The sequence below is a fragment of the Mustela putorius genome, unplaced genomic scaffold (assembly GCF_011764305.1).
Source record: "Mustela putorius furo isolate JIRA1106 unplaced genomic scaffold, ASM1176430v1.1 tig00003863_pilon_pilon_pilon, whole genome shotgun sequence".
In the NCBI taxonomy this organism is placed as follows: domain Eukaryota; kingdom Metazoa; phylum Chordata; class Mammalia; order Carnivora; family Mustelidae; genus Mustela; species Mustela putorius.
This window is the reverse complement of record NW_025422015.1, coordinates 22,583,491-22,607,586: the sequence shown is the minus strand read 5'-3', so window position 1 is coordinate 22,607,586 and position 24,096 is coordinate 22,583,491. Positions and strand designations below refer to the sequence as shown.

At 40.5% G+C, this 24,096-nt stretch overlaps 1 protein-coding gene across 19 annotated transcripts in view; it reads right to left on the bottom strand.

The window, feature by feature from the left end:
• The window catches only part of EPB41L2 (erythrocyte membrane protein band 4.1 like 2), a 211,294-nt gene that overhangs the window by 71,696 nt on the left and 115,502 nt on the right, over positions 1 to 24,096 (bottom strand). For all 19 annotated transcript variants that reach the window (XR_006602351.1, XM_013063725.2, XM_045066366.1 and 16 more), the window contains exon 4: positions 8,845 to 8,949. Coding sequence is in view for 18 of the 19 variants with exons in the window: in XM_013063725.2 (XP_012919179.1) it covers positions 8,845 to 8,949 (105 nt within the window). In the remaining variant the exon portion in view is untranslated. The remainder of the gene's footprint in view (positions 1 to 8,844; positions 8,950 to 24,096) is intronic.

Sequence of the window (24,096 nt, the reverse complement as noted above, 5' to 3'; positions counted from 1 at the left end):
TGAGGTCCTGTCACCACACAGGGTTCACCTCGTTAGACTTCATCATCCTACTCTCAGGTACAACCCCTTCCTCTCCTAATTTTCTACCCATTTATTTTCACTGCAGCTGCTCTTAGCTTCTTTTCTCCCAAATCGTTATCCCATTTCAGCTTCAGCATGTTCCCTCCCGGGTCCCCGTGAATAATCAGCTAGATTACCATTCCAGCGGCAGCTCCCATTTTCTAGCTCATCCATTGATCTTACCATAACCACTGCCAACTGGGGACCCCCACGATACTCCACTTCTCCATTACTACTCCCAGGGTGCAGAGGGCACACACCAATATATTCTGCGGCCATCACTACTATTTGAGCTCCAATCTCGGCTGCACTGTCAACAGCAATCCACATACTTGTTCTTAGTCGCCTGCCTCTCTGGGTCCCCAGTGCTACCCCCTCGTCACTTTTAGCAGAGGGTTCAGAGCTCTGAGCCCACACTTCACTTGACACAGACTTACTTCCGGCTGCACCACTCCTGGGCTTACTGCTTGCAGACTCAGGGGATGAAGCTGCTCGTTTTACTCAAGACTTACCCTCTTCTTGACTTCAGAGTCCTACATCATCATCCCTTTCCTCTCTCCCCAACCTTACCCTTTCCTCAGGCATCCCCACAGCCAAAGCCGAAGTTCTTTCCATCTAAGCAAATCTGTCAACCCCCCAAATCCTTAGGAAATGTGCTGTACTGTCCTATATAATAGCCAGCAGTCACAAGAGACTACTTACATTTAAACTTGTACTATTGAATAAAATTTCACTTCACTTCCTCAGTCACACCAGCCATATTTCAAGGTATCAATAGCCATCTGTGGTTCATGGCTGCCATACTAGATAGACAGAGCAGGTCTAGAAGATCTCAGCATCATCAAGTTCTACTGGACGGTGCCAGCCTCTATTCTCTTTTCTCATTCTCCCACCTGACCTCTCCTCATAACCAAATTTTCTTAAATATCTCAGATTCTTCTTTTTTTTTTTCTCTAAGAGTTTACTTACTTATTTGAGAGCGAGAGAGTGAGCATGAACATGGGCTGGGGAGGAGTGAGGAGGTACCAGAGAGAGAGGAAGAAGCAGACTCCCTGCTGAGCAGAGAGCCTGATATGGGGCTCGATCCCAGGATCCCCGGATCATGACTAAGGCAGGCGCTTAACCAACTGGGCCAGGCAGGTGTCCCACCCCACTCTCATAGTCAATATACTGTTAACGTTCCTCATCCCTCACCTACCCACTTCCTGATCCCCAAAAATCATGTAGCCAACACCCTACCAGTATTTCCAATTTAGCAAAATGAAAATGAGATTTTATCTCCACCCCCAACCCCAAACTGCTGCTCCTCCTCCAAAGTCCCTTTGTAAAAAAAGAAGTCTACAACAAGCTTCCCAGCTACCAAGCGCCAAATGTGGGACTTATTCTGCCAACCCCTCCATCGCCCTCATGCCACAGAGATGGTGGGCCACAAAGTCATCTACAGACATTCCCTACTCAGTATCTCTATCTCTTTATCTTTCCTCCTTATGTCATGCCCTAGTTTCCATCACCTCTGGTCTAGACAACTGACCTTCCTGCCTCTGGTCTCAGTCCCCTATAATCTCCCTCCAAATCATCAACAGGTTACTCTTTCTGAAATGCAAACAATGTCACATTCTAAAAACCCTTCCTATCAGGATAAAAGTCCTTAGCATAAGATACAAGACCTTCCAAAAAAATGTTCTTTGCCTAGCTTTCCCAGGATCATCAGGATTCCCCACAAGGCACCCGAAATTTACCCATGATATAAGTTAAATTCTGTGCTTGGAGCGCCTGGGTGGCTCCGCTGGTTAAGCAACTGCCTTTGGCTCAGGTCATGATCCCAGGGTCTTGGGCTCAAGTCCTACATCAGGCTCAGGGAGCCTGCTTCTCCTTCTCATTCTGACAGTCCCCCTGCTTGTGCTCTCCTACTTTCTGTCAAATAAATAAATAAAATCTTCAAAAAAAATTTTTTTTAAATAAACACTGTGCTTGCTGAGGAAACACAGCTTCAAGACAAGTACCCAGCTCCTCCTTCCAACTTGCCAGTTGCTCCAGATCCCTCCTGTACAGAGACTCAGGGGCTACCGCACCCTGCAGTCCCGTCAAACAGCCAGAAATTTCTCGTGCACACTGTCCTTGTTCACACTGGAGCTACTCCTTTTCTTCCGGGCAGAATGTCCCTTTTCTGCCCCCATCCAGTATATTGGTCAAAATTCTCAATTTCTAGGACAGAATGTTATTTCTAACCTGCTAATATCACTTCTAAAATTCGTAGATTTGCCAATATACAATAATATAAAATTTTCAGACCCTTGTTCAAGCTAATAAAACTTGCAAGTGTCCCCTAGCTAGTCATTAACAAATGTCCAGCTGATATTGAGGACAGGGAATATTAAATTGTGTCATTGAACTGAGATTACTAGAAACCTATGTACTCAGATAATATTAGCCTGACTGTCATGGTCAGGTTTGTGTCCCCCTAAAATTTCTATGCTGAAATCCTAATGTCCAATGTGATGGTGTTAAGAGGTGGCGCCTTTGGGGATAACTCGATCATGAGAGTGGAGCCCTCATGATCAAGATTAGCACCCCTTATAAAAGCCACTCCATAGAACTCCTTTATCCTTTCCACCATGTGAGGACACAGCAAGAAGACAGGGACTGTAAATCCGGAAGTAGATCCTCACCAGATACCAAATATGCTGGCACCCTGATCTTGAACTTCTAGCCTTCAGAAATGTGAATGATTTGTTTTGATAAGCCACCCAGTCTGATATTTTGTTATAGTAACCCAAATGGACTAAGAAACTGACCAAAAAGTTTTATCTATTTTCTGTCTCCAAATGTGTGAGGGATAAGGTTATATCCCACCTACTTAACACAGCCCATAACATAACGCCCTTCAGTATCCCATATATAAATAGCGATACGACTATTTTTAAACTGGGAAGAATGGAATCATGGCATAGCCAGTGAGCCTAAGTGGTGGGGTGGGTGGGTACATGTATGGGTGCCTGGGTGGAGTTAACAGTAAGAAAGACTGGATAGCAGAAAAATAGGATTCCTAGTTGGAAATTTGTCCCACAGCTAATTCTGACAAGAAGGAAAAAGTCCTTGGGGCGCCTCAGTGGTACAGTCCATTAAGCATTTGACTCTTGGTTTTAGCTCAGGTCATGATCTCACGGTCATGAGATGGAGCCCCATATCAGGCTCTGCACTGAGCTTGGAGTCTGCTTGGGATTCCCTCTCCCTCTGCCCCTCCTGCACAACCTCCTGAACCTCGCTCTTCCTTTCTTCAAAAAATAAATAAGTCTAAAAAGGGGGGGAAGGGGATGTTGCTTTAGAGAAGCACTGGCATGGAATCTCACAATCAGTACTGGTAAGTCAAGATGTCCCTTAGATTTATTGATACTATTACAAAAATATCAACTGGAAAAACTCATATCGGGAACACAACACGTAATACTTTCCATCAACCCATATATGAAATCTTGCAGGATGTTTTTAGGATTTCATAAGATGAAAAATCCCTCTAAAGCAAGACGACATTCTTCCATTTTTCCAGTCAGGATAGCTATAAAATAGTGTACCCATTTTTATGCCTTTAACTGACAAAATTAAGGACGATTATGGTTTTTTTTTTTTTCCTTCTTAGTTTACCTGGTTTTGAATCTTACTTTCAATTTTTACTGCCTCGGTGGCCTTGGGTGAATTATTTAACTGTTCTAAGCCTCAGCTCAAAGTGTGCTTAACAATATCAACTTTTTAGGGCTGTAGGAGACAAGATGTGTGAAGTCATAGAACCTTGCTTGCAGCATTGTGAGAATCCCAAAACGATCGGCTATTAATAGTCATGTTTCTTTTGTTTAGACATGGAGCTCACAAATTCACAACCCTGAGATCAAGACCTGAGCTGAGACAGGAGTCAGATGTTTAACTAAATGAGCCACCCTGACCCCCATTCGGAATATTTTTTATGTCACTTTCTAATTCTAAGATAAAGTTATAAATAAGTATGCCTAACTTGGAGCCTCAATATAAATAGGATATTCCTGTCCAGAAATAAAACCACCACACTGAACTCTGGAGTTCCACCATGAGAATTTCTTCCATGCCAGAAGTCACTTTTAAAAAAAAAAGGAGGCGGGGGGAGACACAGAGAGAGAGGGAGAGGAAGAGAGAGAATCTTAAGTAGGCTCCACACCCAGCACAGAGTCTGATGTAGGGCTCAATGTCACAACCCTGAGACCATGACCTGAGTCAAAATTAAGAGTCGATGCTTACTTGACTGAGCCACCCAGGCAATATTAGCACTCATTCTTTAAAATATATATAAAATTTACTTATTCTTCTAAAAGTTGTTATCTGACCTAAAGTAAACATGTCTTGAAATGACATTCATGATATACCCTACCATCCCCCTAACTAGGCCCTCCCCAACTCACTAAATGAGATCTCCATTCATCCAAAAATCTAGGCCTCCTCTGGTGTTATGTCAGCAGATTGCTTTTACCTCCTTCCTCAATCTCTCTTAAATTCGTTATCTGACTAGGGTGATCTGGGTGGCAGTTGATGAAGCATCTGACTCTTGGTTTGGGCTCAGGCCATGATCTCAGGGTCCTGGGATCAAGCCCCATGTTAGGCTCCCCACTCTTCAGGGAGTCTGCTTGTCTCCCTCTGCTCACTGTCTCTCTCTCTCTCAAATAAATAAATAAATCTTAAAAAGAAATTCGTTACTTGTCTTTTGCTACCACAACTTCAACTGAGGCCATGTCCTCCTTTTGGTGAGCAGTGCTGTTTAACCCCCTCTCATCCCACCCCCCAATAGCTCAAGCCCACCCACTTTAGGTCTCTCCTTCCTCAAGCAGCATTCACTCTTAGCTGTCCTCACCATTAATACTGTTTCCTATAGAGCAGTAACCAAATTTTGATAACCATATAGCTTTTTCTTCACAGTCTCCTCAGCTGGAACATAGTGGGGACATCTGCGAAGACAGTCTTTGTCTTAACTATTTACTGCTGGATTCACAGTAATACGCTGGTTTGCATGCAGGGAATTTATTTTTTTATTTATTTATTTTTTAAAGATTTCATTTATTTGACAGAGAGAGAGTAGGCAGAGAGACAGGAGGAAGCAGGCTCCCTGCTGAGCAGAGAGCCCAATGCTGGGCTTGATCCCAGAATTCTGGGATCACGACCTGAGCCGAAGGCAGAGGCTTTAACTCACTTAGCCACCCAGGCACCCTGCATACAGGGAATATTTTTAACCTAGAGTTTACCATCTTCACTAATTTTTAGTATATAGTTCAGCAATACTAACTATACTCACATTGATGTGCAACAGATTCTGAAACTTCACCTTGCACAGCTGAAACTCTATACCCATGGAACAACAGCTCTCCATTTCCCCCCCTGCCCTAGTCCCTGGCAAACACCGTTCTACTTTCAGCTTCCACGAGCTTGACTATGGATATCTCATATAAACGGAATCACAGTGCTTGTCATCTTTTTGTGACTGGCTTGTTTCACATAATGTCCTATAGATTCATCCATGTTATAGCATGTGACAGGATCTCCTTCTTTAAGGCTTGATAATATTCCACTCACCACATTTTGTATCTACCACATATTGTTTATCCAATTCATTCATTGGTGGACACTGGCTTGCTTCCACCTCTCAGCTATTGTGAGTAATGCTGCAATGAACATGAGTCTGCAAATCTCTCTTCAAGATCCTGCTTTCAGTTCATTTGGGCATATACCCAGAAACAGGATTCCTGGATCATATAGTTCTATTTTTAATTTTTTGAGTGACCTCTATACTGTTTTCTGCAATAACTACATGATTTAACATTCCCACTACCAATGCACGAGGGTCCCAGTTTCTTCATATCCTTGCTAACATTTCTTATTTTATATTTTTGCTAGTGGTCATCCTAAAGCGTATAAGATGGCACAAAGGCAGTATTTAATAAATATTTGTTAATGTCTAGAAAGACTGAGGCTATAAAAATAAAAGGGTGTGGAGTTCCTAGAGTAATGGGAAGAAGTTCTGAGAGTACTGGGAAGAAAGGGTGACACAAATGAGATTTGTGCTAAATGTCTAAATAGCAGATGGAAGAAGTGGTCAATTCTCCTCAAGTGGGGAACAGGAGAAATGGTAATAGAAAGTGGTCAAGGGGAATCCCCTGGAGTAGTGTTCTTAAATCTAAAGTAGGCATTCAAATAAAGGATGTTCCAAATGTAAAGAACAGTATGTTCAAGCAGATATGGTACAGACCAACAGGGCTCTTGTTAGGAGAGAACTTTGGTGTGCAGTGTATGTATGTGGGAGGTTAATGAGAAATGAAACAAACAAAGTAGGGCTTTGTCAGTCATACTGATTGGGTCAGATTGGATCCATTCAATGGTGCTAAACCAGGGAGTGCCAAGATCCCATATGCACTCCTGAGAACTCTGTGTAGCAACAGTGTGAAGTGTGATCCTAGGGGCCAGGGACCAGACCATTCACCCCCATAGAAGGTAACAAAATCGTCACAGCAAGAGAGGACAGGGGTCTAAACCAAAGCCAAAACTGAGGACCAAGAAAACTATGCAAGGTATGTTATCGGATAGAAAATACAGACCTCTCTGACTGACAAGCAGTGGAAAGAGTGGAAGTGACCAATATCCACTCTTCAGGGGACAGATGAAGTTTAAGGGGAAGATGCCAGTTTGCTCTGAGACAACTGAGTGCAGTGTCCAATAGGAAGTTAAAAAGAGTCTGAGATTCAGGTCAAAGACATGGACTAGACACATATGTTGGAAGTTATAAAAATAAAAACTAGTGAATCCTACTATCTAAATACCACTCTTTCACATGTAAATCTAGGGTTGCAGAAATACCAGATGTCTTTATGTAGCATATCCTGTTTCTACTAACAATATGTGTTCTTCTCATATTTTACAATATGCTAGATGGTTTCTCTCTTTCACAAAGTTTAAATGCTCTTATGACTCTCCCCATATGTAATCTCAGGAAAAAGTGGATAATGATGGGCAAATTCCCATCACTTCCTCTTTGATAGTTTTGAGGACCAGCAGAAGGGCAGAGGATTAGAAATATTATCAAGAACCACCTTTTCATTTCATGTCTAAAAGGAGCACCTAGTTTATTTAGTCAAATACCTAATATGTTACTACTTCTGAGAAAAGTATTCTAAACGGAATTCTAATAAGAATACTTGAATACTATTCTGCAGCAGGCATGCAATTTAATTGTCTTTTGTTTAAATGTGGAATTAAACCACCAATTAAGTAGTAAAGCTTTAAGACTAAACAAATTGAGAAAACTTGATTTATATGTAATTATCACCCTTAATTCCCTGTATTTCATTACCAGGACACATAAACAATGACAGCATGTGGGCAAATAAACTTCACCGCCTATGTTCCTCAACTCGCTATTTTGTTCTATTGACTGTGACAAAAATGTTAGATACAAGAAAGTAACTATCTCAGCCCGATCTCAGTGAGTCTCTCCACAACCTCAGTCTAATAGAGCTAAAAGGGCTTCACTCTAGGGTGCAACAGGATGAAAACTTTATCCTACACTCAGTCCTACACTGAGTGTAGCCCTACACTCAGTATCTTCTCCCCCAGTTATATCCCATTACTTAAAGTCAAGTAAAAGAGGAAACAGTCCTTTCTTAACAAGGAAGAAAGAAAGTGCTAGAGACTGAATGGATGTGTGAGGCCGTCCATACCCTTTGTAGTTGAAACCTAACGTCCAGTGTGACAATATTTGGAGGTGGGGCCCTTGGGAGGTGATGAGGTCACGAAGGTGGAGGCCTCGTGAACAGGAAGAGTAAGTAGTCCCCTTATAAAAGAGGCTCAAGAGAGGTCCCCATCCCTTCCACTTGTGAGGACACAGAAGGCATGCCCTTATGAACCAGAAAGTGGGCCATCACCAGACACTGAACCTGTGCATATCTTGATCTTGGACGTCCCAGCCTTCCAGCATTGTTGATAAAACACTGAGTCTATGGTACTACGTTAGAAATGCCCAGACTAGTCGACTAAGACAGAAGGCTGCAGGTTAGTTAACTGCCAGACTGGATTAAAAGTTCTTTCTTTAATAGTTCTGGTAAAATAGTTGACCGTAATCGTTCTCTCCTTAAAATTACATACAAAACTGAGAGGCCCTGACACTCCCTGGAATGCTAATGGTCAGCATCAAGCATTACAGCAGTCTGATCCTGTTGGGAAATTCCTGGAGCAGAACAATCTCAACACTCTTGATGTCAGGCAGAGTTACAAGGGGTCCGAACCGCTCGAATCTACTACCTGAATCTACCTCACCTCCTTTTTTGCCTCTCAGTAACCCAACAGGGCAGAGAATGCGTTTACCCCACACAGCCACCACAATCTGTACAGCAAGGCAAACGCTCTCTCCCAAGCGTCCAATACTCTTGACATTCCTTCCCATTTGCTTCCTTCCCTGCTTTTCAGGCATGCTTAATTTCTACCATACAAGTGAAATTCAAGAGCTAAAAATCCAACATAAAAATTTTTAAATCAGTTCTTTCAGTCTCTAATAATTAACACCGAATAAGACATTCCATTCTCTCTGCTTACAGTATTAGTGGAAAAACATACACACAAGGGCAATAGGTGATTCTCTTTGCATGGGTTTTTTATATTTACCAAATTTCTAAAATGGATATAAAATGTCATAAATTTTAACGCAAAATTTTATACTGCATAAAAAAAATACAACATTTTTCTAAGAAGATACAAATAAACGTGAATCATTTCACTTACTTTTTGCTCAGGGCTTTCCTGAAATAGAAGTCCAAAGTAGTCCTTCTCCAGAAGATTGAGATGTTCACACACTTTGTCAAATAACACTTGTCCCTTAGCACGTTTCTGAGGGAAAAGAAAAGGTATCTTTACTTTTCAAGCACTGAAGATTCCATGAATACTATAAATGAAGGAATTCACATCAGATAATATTTAGTGTAATATAAAATGTTTCCCAATCTTTTATAATACAAAAGAGCGACGAACAACTTTTTCACTTTAGAATCCTCGCTCTCCCCACCATATATACAAAGCATAAATTCTAGAATGAAAACATGATCTAATGCTCTATGCTTTACTTTCTACTCCACAAAAATATAAAAAGGACTCAAAAAGTAAGGTGCTAGGAGTTCATTTAATTTTTAAATAGTACAGAAATATGTCCAAACTGCCCCTCTCAATTCCTTAAGGTGGCTTATGTCCTCTCTACAAGGCATTCCCCCAGGAAAATTATCTGACCCTACTCTTCACTGTATCTTAACATCATTTATCCCATCAGTACTTAGGTTTGATTTCTGTTCCATGATATTGGTAGAACAGAAATAAAATTGTTTTCAATTCAAGTTAGGCTTTCTCTTGATAATGATAAGACATTCAGTCTTCAAGACAAAACTTTAAGATACTAACAGAACTGGGAGAATAAAATCAGTTGCCTCCAAGGATGTAACAAACTTTTGCCTTAAATAGTTTGCTGTATTTTGTTTTGTTTTGTTGGGGCTCCCTGGGTGGCTCAGTCAATTAAGCGTGTGTCTTTAACTCAGGTCCTGGGGTCCTGGGATCAAGCCCCACCTCAGGCTCTCTGAGCCTGCTTCTCCCCCTCCCACCATCTCTCTCTTGCACTCTCTCTCTCTCAAATAAATAGAGAAAATCTTTAAAAAAAAAATGCTTTAAGAAACTGCTATCCACAGAGATATAAAAGACTTTAACAGCCACAGAAGAAAAGTTCATTGTCTAATCGGTGACAAAACATAAAGCAGTGACATTCCCAATTAAGATGCATATCCCTGGGCAGGCCCAACTGTGAGGTCTCAGACACAGGCCTCCCCTTACCCCGCAATGATATAAGCAGCTATTGGACCTCAAGTGAAAACCGAACCCGCCCTCAGACATTTTCATCCTCAAGATGAATGCCCTTACACTCTCAAAATGGATACTCATTCATTCATCCACTGTGTGGAAATAAATGTCTTTCACAGATGTATCTTAAACAAGGCAGTAAGATATGAAGGACATTTAATGTCAAATAAGTACAACTCTGATAAGGGACTGCAAAAGGCAGTTTCAGAGAAACTCAATTCAAGGGCTGGTTTCTCTCTAGCTTTTTCTTCCTAGGCTTCGTGGAAGTAGAGGTGGAAAACTCATGTCTGAAAGACATGCAAAGGATAATCTGGAACTTTCATTACCGTACCTTTTATAATAATGTTTCTTAGGGGAAAAAAAAAAAAAAAGAAGAATAGAATTATACCAAACAGTAGAGGGAAGAAGGATAAAAAGACAAATTATTTCAGCATAGTAAGCACTGTACCTTGACCACTTACAAATTATGTGGCCAAGGAAAAGCCACTTTACTTCTACTTGCCTTAATTTGCACATCTGTGAAATGGAGCAACAGAAGGCACCATGGGAGCAGTGAGTGCTAAGTGAGCTATAAGACATCCAAGGAGCTTAGAACAGTGTGGGTGGCATACCGGGCTTAATCAATATTGGCTCTTATTATTAGAAGCTGGTGAGCTCTATAACATGAAAAGTGACTGATTTCACTTATATGAGATTTTTGGCTTAAGCTTTTACAGTGAAAGGCTCTCAATTTCATTATTTGATCTGCATGCAATTATTAACCTATATAATTAAAATTCTGAGCTTAGAGGTATCTTAAATTAATTTTATGAGGAGAAGGGAACTCAAAGCATGATGGCTGGCTTTCTTAAACATACAGTAAAAACTATGGTCTTTTTATAGGAACCTGGAATAGATATGAAGAGATATGGTTGCAAATAAAAGAATTTCTTTTTTTTAAAGCGAGAATGTGCACATACATGGGCAGAGAAGGGGTGCAGAGAGAGAATCTTAAGCAGGCTCCACGTTCAGCATGGAGCCCGACACAGGGCTCAATCTTGTGACCCTGAGGTCATGACCTGAGTGGAAATCAAGAGCAGGACATTTAACTGACTACCCAGGCACCTCAAAGAATATTTTAGAGATAATCAATAATTTAAGATAGAATTAGTGAATTCTCAGACATGAATTTCAACAACATTGTTCACTTCTGAATGCCCAGTGACCAGAAAGCTGTCCATCATAACAGCTGGTCAAAAAATGCTTACTGATTCAACTATGTAGTATACTATATGTAACATACTTATTTTTAATTAGATGATATTTCACCTCTTCAGGCTTCTAGTGACTGACCTTAGCTACAATTTCAGCATCCACTTTGTAGTTAGGAACCTTCCTTATCTGAGATGGCAAAGACAGCAGTCAGCTACAGCTTAGACCACACCTATCTACTTGGACATCATCCCCCATGCATTTACGAGATACAAAGGACTCGCAGGGAACATTTTATCTACTATAAAACAGAGATCAACGTCTTATTTAGAAAGACACTAAAAACTCAGCAGAAGCTAATATAAGAAGTTGAACTTCAATCAGATAAAGTTCCCAAACTTATCATTTCTAAAAATGTCTTGCTCTATGTGACAACTACTTTCAAATGAGCAAACTACTGAAACCAGTTAGCTGTAGATATCATGAAGAAATGTCACGGAATCAAAAGGAAAGTCATACTATTTTATGGTAACACAACTTGAAATTAGGGTAAAAAGGATATTTCAGATAATAAATGTCTATGAAAATACATCTACCTCAGTCCAAAGAGAAAACATATTCCAACACAGGATCAGAGTGAAACTTTATTAGTAAATCATACTTTCTCACTGGTTTCAGTTTCAAAAATAGAAACATGCTCTCACGGATTCCCCTGAAGGACTAAGGGGGAAACATGCACAAAGCTCAGCACCACAACTGGTCGGTGGTGTGCTGGGCAGCCCAGAGGCAGCCGCACAGGGGGTGGAGTCAGACCCAGTCCCCTGCTCATTCAACAGCCTGTAGGCACTTTACTGTTACTACACAAGCGTGACGATAGGCAAGCCACTGAGTCTCTGTAACTGTAAAAGGAAATCACAAGTATCTTACAGCTCACTGTGAGGGCCAAATTTTCCCAGTGAGACAGTACATTCACCGTGCCAAATCAAGTGCCCTACTCGGCCAGCTGAATCCTGTTGGCAACTGTTCTTTCATTAGTCCACATGCAACAAATGCCAAAGTACCTTCTAGAGGCTCAGACTGCTTCTCTGCTATTCTCTCCTCCCCTTCTCCAGGAAACTGGAATGTGAAATGCTTGATTAGATCTTAACTGCACACAGATATTACTGAAGCTTCCATTCAACCTCTCCACCCTCCATGCACTCAAAGTCTGGCTGGAAGATAAAAATGCAGAAATACCGTGGGGCAGGTACTGAAAGATACAAATACCAAGTGATGAGTAACGGGGTTGGAGAAAAACCACAGCTTCACCAAGACTGTGGCATCTGAAATAATCTGAAAGGAAATTACTTCCATCACAAGGCAGAGAAAGAACATATTCGAAAGAACTACTTTTTCACTTTGGATGTTTATAGAGTCTGATGGAGCCAATTTCTCTACAAAAGATACTGGAGAATAAAGTAAGAGGGAGAAAAATGACCCATCCATAATGGACAAGTCATACACAATGCCTGCCAGGTATACTGTTCCACTCTCAGAAGACTGCCAGAGCTTGCCAAGGTGAAAGGCTCCACACAGACTGATCCAACAACTAATGTGTTTTAGTTCCCTTGTTAAGACATCGTGAAAACAATGATAAATAAGACATAGATGGTCCTGGAAAATTTACTGTCAAATGACAAAATAAAAAGGAAGTTCCCCAAGGGAAAACAAAGTCCTATGAATCTACCTCTCTAGAAATAACTAGAGACCTGGTCCAACTGGTCCAAAGAATACTAACCAAGGACCTATGATACAGCTTCATACAATAGCTCTACTCAAAGACAATATCTTACTCTAGGATAAAGATTATCACATACAATCACATCTTCCCTCAGCAAGTTTAAATACAAGATGAGTGGTATAAACACAGAGGTAAAGATAGAGAGAAAGCAGAAGCAAAGGGTATCAGGAGGCAGACTTCCAGCAGCAAGCATGTTCCACTGGTCCCACTAGTCCCATGAGATGTTCCATGTATATCTCCCATCCCCCAAAAGGAAAGTAAGAGTGGGACATAGAAAAATTCTGCTTAACTGTTATGCATCGAACTTCCTGTTTTGCATGCAAGATATCCTGAGAAGCTCTATGATGAAAAAAACTTGTTTACCTGACGTTTCCCAAAATTATTTGGCTAAATAAAGCACTATCTTATTTTAATACACTGCTTACTAACTTACTCTACATCAGAATTACTGTTCTACAAACCATTTCTCAAGAAATGAAGGAGAAAAAAAATTACCATTATCTGGCCCACCAAGCAGTTTTGGAGACTGGCGTTAACATTTCTTATTACTATTAATATGATTTATTAAACACGTGTGCATGCACACACACAGAGAGTTTACTCATTATCTTTTTGATTCAAAAATCTCAAAAAAAAAGAATTTGGTTTAAACTGATTCGGAATTGGATGTATCCAGCTGTCTGGGCTGAAGCAAATGATTCCCAAATATAAAATCCCAAGAAATATAACCAAAATAATCAAAGCATGCACAAGGAAACCCATCACTACTACTGAGATTACAAGATCAGAATTAGATCTTCAGAGACTATAGATAATGGAATTCTCAAGTACAGAACACTTTCACCTGTTTAAAGAAATAAATGAATATTATATAATATCAATAAATAACTATGAAAAATCAGATTCTGAAAAGAACCAAATAGAATATCTATAACTAAAACATGTTAACAATCAGTTGTAATCCAAATGGGCAGAGTTTGACACAGACAGAAAACCAGTGACCCGGATGATGGATCTTAAAAAGCTACCCAGAGGGCGCCTGGGTGGCTCAGAGCATTAAGCCTCTGCTTTCGGCTCAGGTCATGATCTCAGGGTCCTGGGCTCGAGTCCCACATCAGGCTCTCTGCTCAGCGGGGAGCCTGCTTCCTCCTCTCTTTCTCTCTCTCTGCCTGCCTCTCTACCTGCTTGCGATCTCTGTCTGTCAAATAAATAAATGAAATCTTTAAGAAAAAAAAAAAAAAGCTACCCAGAATGCAGCAAAGAAAGAAGAAAAATATGAAAGAATTTCAGACATGGAGGACAGAATTCTAAGGAAACCTATGTAGACCTCCTCATTCTAACTGAAGGGATACCTGTCCGGCTCAGTCAATGGAGAATGGGACGCGTGATCTCAGGGTTGTAACTTTAAGCCCCGAGTTGGATGGAGAGGTTAATTAAAAATAAAATCTTAAAAAAAAATTTTTTTTAAAAACCTCTAATTGAAAACAGTACAGAAAACACGTGAAAGGCAATATTAAAAGATGTAATGGGAACGCCTGGGTGGCTCAGTCAGTTAAGCATGTGAGTAGATTTCTGCTCAGGTCTTAATCACAAGGTCACAAGATCAAGCCCCACATCCGGCTCCACACTCAGCAAGGAGTCTGCTGTAAATTCTGTCTCTCTCCTTCCTCTCTTTCTGTACTGCCCCGCCGATGTGCACAGAAGCACTCTCTCTAAAAATAATAAAATCTTAAAAAAAAATTTTTTTTTAAAGACATAAAGGCTTAAAACTCTCAAGGAAACTATATGGGTATCTAGCCACATAAAATGAAATCTAGTACTCTACAATCACTTTCTTCCACTGTTTATTATTCTGACTCACTAACATTCAAAAAGGTTTTGACATTTTTAAAAATAATACAGCAAAGCCATCAAGCCAAGAGGGAAAGAAACATAAGCTAAGCAATAAGGATTGACCAAAGTAAATTATAACAAAATACCCAGAGAAGTTACTCTTAAGCCACCTGAAACCGATCTGCTTTTGGACACTAACTCAAAAATTATAAATTTTTTTCTCTTCTTCTCTTATAAAGAAAATATACCCGATTATCCCATATTAAATACTATATACAAAATGTAATAACATGAAACAATAAGAACTCATCTGCTAATCAAACTTGCCTGCATGTGCTCTGTCAGCAATATGAACCCCATGGCTCCCAACTTCTCTTTGCCTTCACTCTGTTCACAACACACTCTGCAAAGGCTAATTCTCATCATTCAGGGGAGGGGAACCAACACTCAACTTATAGTTGTAATATAGAAAGATGTGGGGGGTATGCCAGTAGAAATTGTTCCTTCTCCCCTCCTGATTCTTTTTTTTTTTAAGATTTTATTTATTTATTTGACAGAGAGCTAGAGAGCACCAGTGGGCAGAGCAGCAGGCAGAGGGAGAGGGAGAAGTAGGCTCTTCGCTGAGCAGGGAGCCTGAAGCGGGATCATGACCTGAGATGAAGGCAGTCACTTAACCAAATGAGCCACCCAGGAGCCCCCATCCCCTCCAGATTCTTGTGTGTACCACACCTGTAAGAACAATCACGGATTCTCAACTATACTAGGAAAGATATTGCAGCAAAATGCTGTGACCTGGAACTGAATTGAGAGCCCTACTTTTTAACAGGGTATGTAAGCAGAGGCAAGTTACTTAGCTTTATACCATGCCTCAGTTTCTTCTCTCTAAAGTACAAATACTCCTTGTATAATGGTGATAATTAAATGAGGTGTATTTAAAGTGCTTAATAAAATATTTGACACTTTATATGGATTCATTAAAAGGCAGCTGAAATCACAGGACCCTTCTGAGTTGCTCTAAAAATAACTGATTTTAAATATGATTAAAGAACTTTCACACTTATTTCATCCAATCTCGTTTCACAAATGAGAAAACTGAGGTTACAGAGAGTTTAACCCACTTCTCAGACTGATTTCCTGAATTTCTTTTGAAGACCTGAATTTTTATTTGTGATATCCATAAACATTAGTACTCTATATTTCAATCCAGGAAGGCAATTTTCTCTTTTTTTTTTTTTAAGATTTTATTTATTTATCTGAGAGAGAGAGAGAAAGAAATGGGGACAGGGAAGGGGGAGAGAGTGGGAGAAGCAGACTCCCTGCTGAGTGAGGAGACTGACACAGGGACACAGGGCAATTACATGATGCAGGGCTCAACCCCAGGACCCCGAAATCATGACCTGAGCTGAAAGCAGACACTCAACCCACTGAGCCACCCAGGCACCCTGGCAATTTTCTCCTATTACCATTGTTTTGACTTTTTCCTTTAATAAACAATAATTTGGATTCTATTGCAGGGAAGGACTACAGATATGCATTTGCTAACCAAACAAAACATAGAGATTTTGTTTTACTATCTGCACCTAAGATACAGTACTACTAGCTGTCACAGCACTTTGGGGGTATTACGCCGGATAAAGAAGATTGTGGACTGAACAAGATATACTCTAAGTTTCTTTTTTTTTCCTTGATATATTTCAAACTATTGAAACTCTACCTTCAGACAAATCTCCAAATTCTCCTTCCCTATGAAATCTATTCCAGTCTCCTGATATTCATCCTTCTCTTTCAAGCACTTTATTGCACATCTATGGTACTTATTCTTATATTCTACTCCTTTTCATACTACATTTGGAGACCGAATTCTTTAAGCAAAGTATGTCTTACTTTAACATCTCTTAGGGCAGCATTTCATTGAGTAACCAGCTCACTAGGAGGCCAAAATATATCCGCTGGATGGAATGGCTCGGTGCCACGATGCCAGCCAAAAACCTGGGAGAGCTGAGACTAGAATTCAAGCCTCTGGCTAGCAGGCTTACACAATCTCCTGGATCTAGCTCATGGACTACCACCCATAAACACTCAAGGAACTAAACCAAACACACACTGCCAACTACATTCTGGTAGAAGAACCGCCACAGACCTACATTTTATCTTCATAATTCTACATGGCACTTAAACTCTTTTTTAGTAATTAGAACATTTCCAAATACTTCTTGAGAACTAGAGGAAGGACAAAAGCAGAAGAGGGAATCTGCCTCTTCCTCTTAAGAGCCGGACATGCCCCACCTTCATACAGCAGGGGACAGTGAGGTTTTATAGATACTACATTCGTTCACTAAGACATCAACTTCACTGTTATTTCCTCTTGCTATCTGCAAGGACACCTCTGCTTTGTATCTTACACTAGAATCTTTACAGACTATAATCTGTGTCAAGTGCAAATCTAATAATGTAGCACCAAGTTAAACAATACCATACGACTGTTTTTTGTTTTTTTTTTTAAGACTTTATTTTTTATTTGACAAAGAGAGAGAGAGCACAAGCAGGAGGAACTGGAGACAGAGAGGGAGAAACAGGCTCCCCGCTGAACAGGGAGCTTGACCTGGACAGGGGCTGGATCCCAGGACCCAGTGAGCACCTAACCAATTGAGCTACTCAGGTGCTCCCACATCATAAAATGGTTAATAATACTTGCCAAGAACACTTTCAAGAGAAATCTTTCTATATTAAACACCAACAAGCTTTACAGTCTCTTTTCCCCTATCTGCCTCTCCCTAACCCCCTATAGCATGGACCAGCAATATAAAAATCAATGGGCTAAAAAATTAAACAACAAAAAAAAGCCCTTTCATCTACTTGCCAGGTTATCAGATTTTTCTTCATCTCTAAAAAACTTCAGAATATATGAGAGCTCTCCCAAAGAGAAAAAAGAACAAGACAATTTAGATGGGTTTGAAATATGTTATTCAAGGGTGGGAAACCTAACTTCTGGGGACTTGAAAACAAAATAAAACAAAGCAATCCACGGCAGACCCAGCTAAAGAAAGGCAGGCTGGAATCCGAGAAGCTGAGCAAGGTCCCCCGAGCCTGTGCTGTTATTTGTGGCATTCGCTACTGAGGCCAAAACATGACATTTCTGGAGACCTCTCGACTTGGAGGAATTTGTGCAACTGCTTAGGCGGCAGATTGCAGCGGGCGCCACACACCACTGGCGCTGTGTAAAGCGCCATCGCAGTCTCCGTGTAGGCCCCTCCACACTGTCGTTATTGTGCGCTGAGGCCCCGGTGCTGGGAAGCGCACAATGCGATCCATACATGACAGCCCTTGAGCTATGTATTCTGCGCTCGCTCTAACTACACTATGCAAATATGAAAGGCCAAGGAAAGAAAGGTATGCAAAGAGCAAACACAACAACTGATACATTGTCATGTCAGTGGAGGAACTCAAAGAAAACCATACAGAAGAGGAAAGAGGGGGTCTCCAATAGTGTAAGGCCATCATTTTCCAGACCATTCTTTTCCTACCAGTCTGAGTGAGCTGTCGATACACCTCTGTCCCAAAGTCCATTCAAACCCCAACAAAAAGGAAGACACCATATGCGATTATTTTGTGTGTGTGTGTGTGTGTGTTGAAAATGTAATTCCAGAAATAAATGAGCCATTTACAGTAAAGAAAGATTTTTAAGTTTCCCTGATTATTCATAAGAATTAAGTTTGAAAAAGTTTCTCCAACTACTCAAAAAGATGTGTGTATATTATATATAATACATTATGTATGTATATATAAAATGTGTGCAAATATACACACATACATGTATATACACACACATATACATGTATATACACACACATATGTATCTTTCTTATTTTGGTAAGAATGAAAAAGTTTCCAAACCTTTTCATTAGTGAACAGGGAAACTAAACACACACACACACCCACAGACAGATAAACGTGCATTAACAAGATTTTGTAGCACATAGGGTTTTTTTTAATAAATCGCCATAAAGTATAAGAAACTTTTCTTATATAGTATTCCTTCAAGAGAAGGCTACAAAGAGAAAGGGAAAAAAAAACCTCTTAGAGGTCTTTACAAAATCTCTATTTCTTTACCATTACACAGGATTCAGGGGATTAGGATAAACACGGAGCAAATTCTGCACGATGTGGACATGAACAATATAAAATAATGTAGTTTCAGATGCTAGAAATAAAAAGGTGAGCCTCCATGTTCTAGCTATGCAGGGTTTCCTTTAAAATTATTGCAGGATGTAGTTACTTGAGGGTATCATGACGTCTTTTCTGGTCTAGTATTTGTTTTTGTTTTAGTAGCAGCCTTTTTAAATTTTTTTTCTAAAGAGAGAGTGAGCACATGAGCATGTTTCAGAAATCTTTTTTCTTTTTTTAAGATTTTATTTATTTACTAAAGAGAGAGAGAGAATGAGAGGGGAGAGGGTCAGAGGGAGAAGCAGACTCCCTGCTGAGCAGGGAGCCCAGTGCGGGACTGGATCCTGGGACTCCAGGATCATGACCTGAGCTAAAAGCAGGCTCTCAACCAACTGAGCCACCCAGGCGCCCATGTTTCAGAATTTTTTTTCTTTCTTTTTTTTTTTAAATATTTTATTTATTTATTTGACAGATCACAAGTAGGCAGAGAGGCAGGCAGAGAAAAGGGAGAAGCAGGCTCCCCGGTAAGCAGAGAACCCGATGTGGGGCTTGATCCCAGGACCCTGAGATCATGACCTGAGCCAAAGGCAGAGGCTTAACCTCCTGAGCCACCCAGGCGCCCCCATGTTTCAGAATTCTTAACTGAGCACACGATTCATCTCTTAAGCGACCAGGTAAGTTTAGATTACAAATGAGATAGAAAAATAGGTTTCATCTATACAATGTATGGTAAACAGCAAAATAACAAAATCCTGCTACCAATATTATAAACAAAAAACAAACCAACAAAACACACCATCAACCACAAACTCGACTCTATGGACATGGCCTTTTTTCCTCCCAAAGCAAATAAATGCTTAATTTTCAGCCTTAAAAGATAAAGCACTGAACCTTTAATCCCTCATTCACAATCACCTTCTGTATCTCTAAGGTGATTGCAGTTTATATCTCTGGCAACCAGAGGCTGTCATCAGCTTTCAGGACGCAAGAATTGCTCACTGACCAGGGAGCACCCCCTGGGAGGATCTCCATCTCCACAATGCAGAGCAGGCCCGCTCCTCTGACCAGCATGCTGGCTGGGGGGTGGGGGGCAGGGCCCAAAGGTGGATCCCAGAGCCATGGCCCAAAATGGGGATGCAGAAAACCTCACCAAAGCCCCAGAGCCCTGGATCTTGAAGCTTGTTACACAAACTCTATTTGTTGATGAAATGTTAATATGCACACAGATTCCACACAAGGGATTTTACTTATTTTTTGGCTTTAACTAGATGAAAATAATAGACACCCCTGTCAGTTATAACATCTGTCAGTCACTCAGCTGTTCATAAAACATGGTCCCTTAAATGCCTTCCTTTTGTAATAAAAGTTTAATGAAATAGTATTGTAGTGTATGAGGAAGAATCACCCCAACCTCCATTTGCTCTAAGTGACTGGCAGTCAGATAGCCTGCAATATCTCCTATGCAAAATCCAACTATATTTCTATTCCCACAGTTCTGGTTTATTTTGGTGGTACAGTAAAGGAATTTATCTTTGAGCTCTTTTTTTTAATCTAACTGTTTATAGACAATGTCTCTCTTCTGACTTTCCAATAAGACGGCCTGGGACACTAGGGATTGGTTTATTCAAAATTTCAAGACAAAGTATATTATTGTCTTCAAATTTTGTGGGTTTTTTTCTTACTTCTAAAGGTACTAACTGAAGCTTGGAGTCTAAGGAAGTTCTCTAAACAACAAAGTCATTGTGACTATATAAGTGGTATCTGTGCAACTTATGGGCCTTCTAAATTTCTAATTTAACCGATAAAATATAAAAATATTACCAGGAATTTATCCATGGCACGGGATTTTAGTATTTGCATCAAGAATTCAAGAAAAATAGTAGGATTCTAAAAAAAACAATCAGCGTTTTAAAACATAACAACTGCAGCTAATGCTTTTCAAGCCCTTACTGGATACAGAGCATAGTTCAAAGCAAATTCTAACTGGACAAATTCAGCCACGAATCAGTGAGGTAAGGCTGTCAAGTGGACCCAAACAGACACTCAAGACCTCCTGCGGTGTCAGTGGTGGGTCTCTACTCTACTCCCTGTCCTACCACTAGATGAAGAAACTACCTGGCCAGCCATAATAATATTTCAACAAGGAGCTGATCTATGACTTGCCCCTCTCCCTGAGGAGCAGGTGCTCTGCCCAGACTGCCTGGCCGACAGGATGTTCCAGCCTTTCCAAGCAGTTCTGAACTCTGGCTGCACAGATTCAAGCCTGGCATCCAAACCACCGAATCAGCATCTTCAAAGGGGACACCTGGGCATGTGTAGTCTTCTTAATTTTTGTCTTGGATTTTATTTCTTACAACAGTTTTAGGTTCACAGAAAGGAGAACTTACAGAGAGTTCCCACATATTGCCTAGCCCCACACCTGTGTTTCCTCTCCCATTGTCGACATCCCCCCCCTTCCAGGTACCTATGTTACGACTGATGAACCTCCACTGACACACAGTCATTATTGCCCAAGTCTGTGGTTAACAACAGGGCTCACTCATGGTGCTGTGCATTCAATGGACAAATGTATAGTGACGTGTATCTGCCATTACAGTACCATCCAGAGTAATTTCACTGCCCTAAAAATTCTCTGTATTCCTCTTTGTAAAAAGCTCGACCAGGGATTCTGACCAAGAGACAATATAATACAAAGGTCAGCAAACAGATTCCCTCTCCCAGAGTGAGACGGTCTGCCTCATATCCCAAGTCCACTAGCTTTCAATCTATCCCAACATCCACAGCACCATAATCCGCTTTCCTCCCTTTCAAAGGCTCAGACACAAAAGCCAGGCCCCACAGCATACTGCATTGATTGTTCAAGTTTTCACTTCAAACCCTTTAAAAAAGGACTGGTTCACAGAGCCTGTTAATAAACAATTTACCTTACCATCTTTAATGACAACTATACCTGAAACTACATTTGAAATAAAAAGATCACCAGCTGGAAAAACACAAGATAGCCATCTGACCCTAGACCGTATGTGATCCAATGTTATCACAGACCTGGCGCAAGGAAATTATTCTTACCTCTCTGGCTGGGAGTGCTTAAGGTATTTTTTCTTTTTTTAAACAACAGACCAAAGTGGAAGTCAAGTTGTAATGCAGAATAATCTTAATCACTTAAATACTGACTTCATGACAGCTGTGAAACAGAGAAACGGGATTTGATGCAGAAAGAGAGTCTTGAGTCTCTTGGCAACAAAAATTTCCTTATACCTCACACCACCTGAATTTCTGATTCTTGAATTCAATGACAAGCAACTTCTGGGCAATGTGAGAAAGAAAATGCGTTTCATTTTGAGATAGCACAGTTTTTAAACATTGATCTGAGGCAACAGTGTCTCCATTCAGCTTGACATTTTTTTGCATTAAAAAAGTTTTTCATTCCTGATGGGTGACTAACAAACTAAAGTAAAACCAAAGAAAAAGTGACAACAAGGTCTTTGTTCACCAAGTGGGGAGGAGGGAAGCTGGGTGAATCTTCAAGACTCGGCCTGATTTAAAATACACATACATATAAATCAACTCAACTACATAAGGAGAAAAACTGTGATATTATCAGAGAGAAACATAGGGATTCAGAAGCAAGAAAGCCGGGAAGTGTTTGGGTGACCAGCAGCTCTAAGGGATGCTTCCCCAAAAGGCTACCTTAGTCAACCCGACCCAAAGACACTGCAAATTCAGCCTTTGGGCGCCCACACAAACTCCTTAATTTTTCCTCAGGCCTTGGCTTCAGTAGTGAAATGTTACCACTTAGGATTCTTTAGAGAGAAGAGCTTTCTTTTAAAATGCAAATATCTCTTAGAAGGCAGTACAGGTAATCAATCATTCACACATTGAAGTCATTCACTCAAATCACTGATCCTCTCCTTAAAGAGCTGAGAAATCTGCTACCTTTGAGGAATTAGGAATTGAGATTCTAGAAGGAGAAAAAGTACGCAGGAAACATCACTTTTTTTGAATTACACTGCAAAAGAGTAATATCATCATGGAAGTAAGAACAAGAAAGTCTAATGGAGAAGAACACCAAGAAATAATAATCTGGGGGTGGGGGGGGTTGGGGAAGAGGTTTAAAATTTTGGCCTGAGTTAAGAAAGGGAGGTAGAAATTCTGTCTTTAGCAGCCTGCTCCAAGATTTAGCACCCAGAATTCAGGTAAAAAACATAAGGTATGGACTTTGACAAATCGACCTGGAAAAGGAATCATTTGTGCATTGTCTCTATAGGAAAGCATACTTTACAAATAAATCATTTGCTGAGGTACGGCATGTACAGATAACTATTCATAAACTGGAAACTTCTTTTACAGTGCCTCTCTGCACTATGTATTCGAATACCCAGATGGTCAACCCCAAGTTGTCCTGTATTATTTCTTCCCTAAAATGCAAAGTGACATGTGACATCTATTTGAAAATCAAAATTTTCTCCAACAGAAACAATATTTTTATCTGGCAACTAAGTTTCAGGCCAATCATTCTTCTCAACATGAACTCCCATCCTAAATTTATCAGGTGACTAACACACCCAACTAGAAATACTGAGGTTCATGGTACAGTGTCCAATAGAACTTAGAGATGGGTATCTCAGTAAAAGTAAAGCTAAGTAAAACCAGCACCTATGAGGGGTGAATGTTCTGACTGGAGGAGACCCAAGAATGCATGCCTAAAATGTTAGGGAGGGAGGAATGGGGGAGAAAGGAAAGAGTGTGTGTGCACGCGTGCGTGTGTGTGCGTGCGTGCACGATTGTGAGTAATCCCTGTATACAGACCTCAATGGGCTTCTTGGAGGGGGAGGAGTAGGAATAAGAAAAAGTGAGATTTTATCACTATCACTCAGAAGAAGGATACCTGGCCTAAAAGCATAATTATTCTTGACCCTGGCAAATGTACTCACCCACCAACAGTGTCTTTGGACCAAGCTGCAAGTGAGTTGAAGACACCAGTTACTATGTGATGAATAATACCCCTTGCTCTGAATTTCATGCTCACAAAGATATCTTAGGATTATCACCTGGCATCATTCAAGGACTTTACTATGAAGAAAAGAATGAGTCAACCAATCACTGTACACATTTCATTCTTCCTGGCAGTTACCTTTCACTGTAAATCACTTCCTGGCATTCTAATG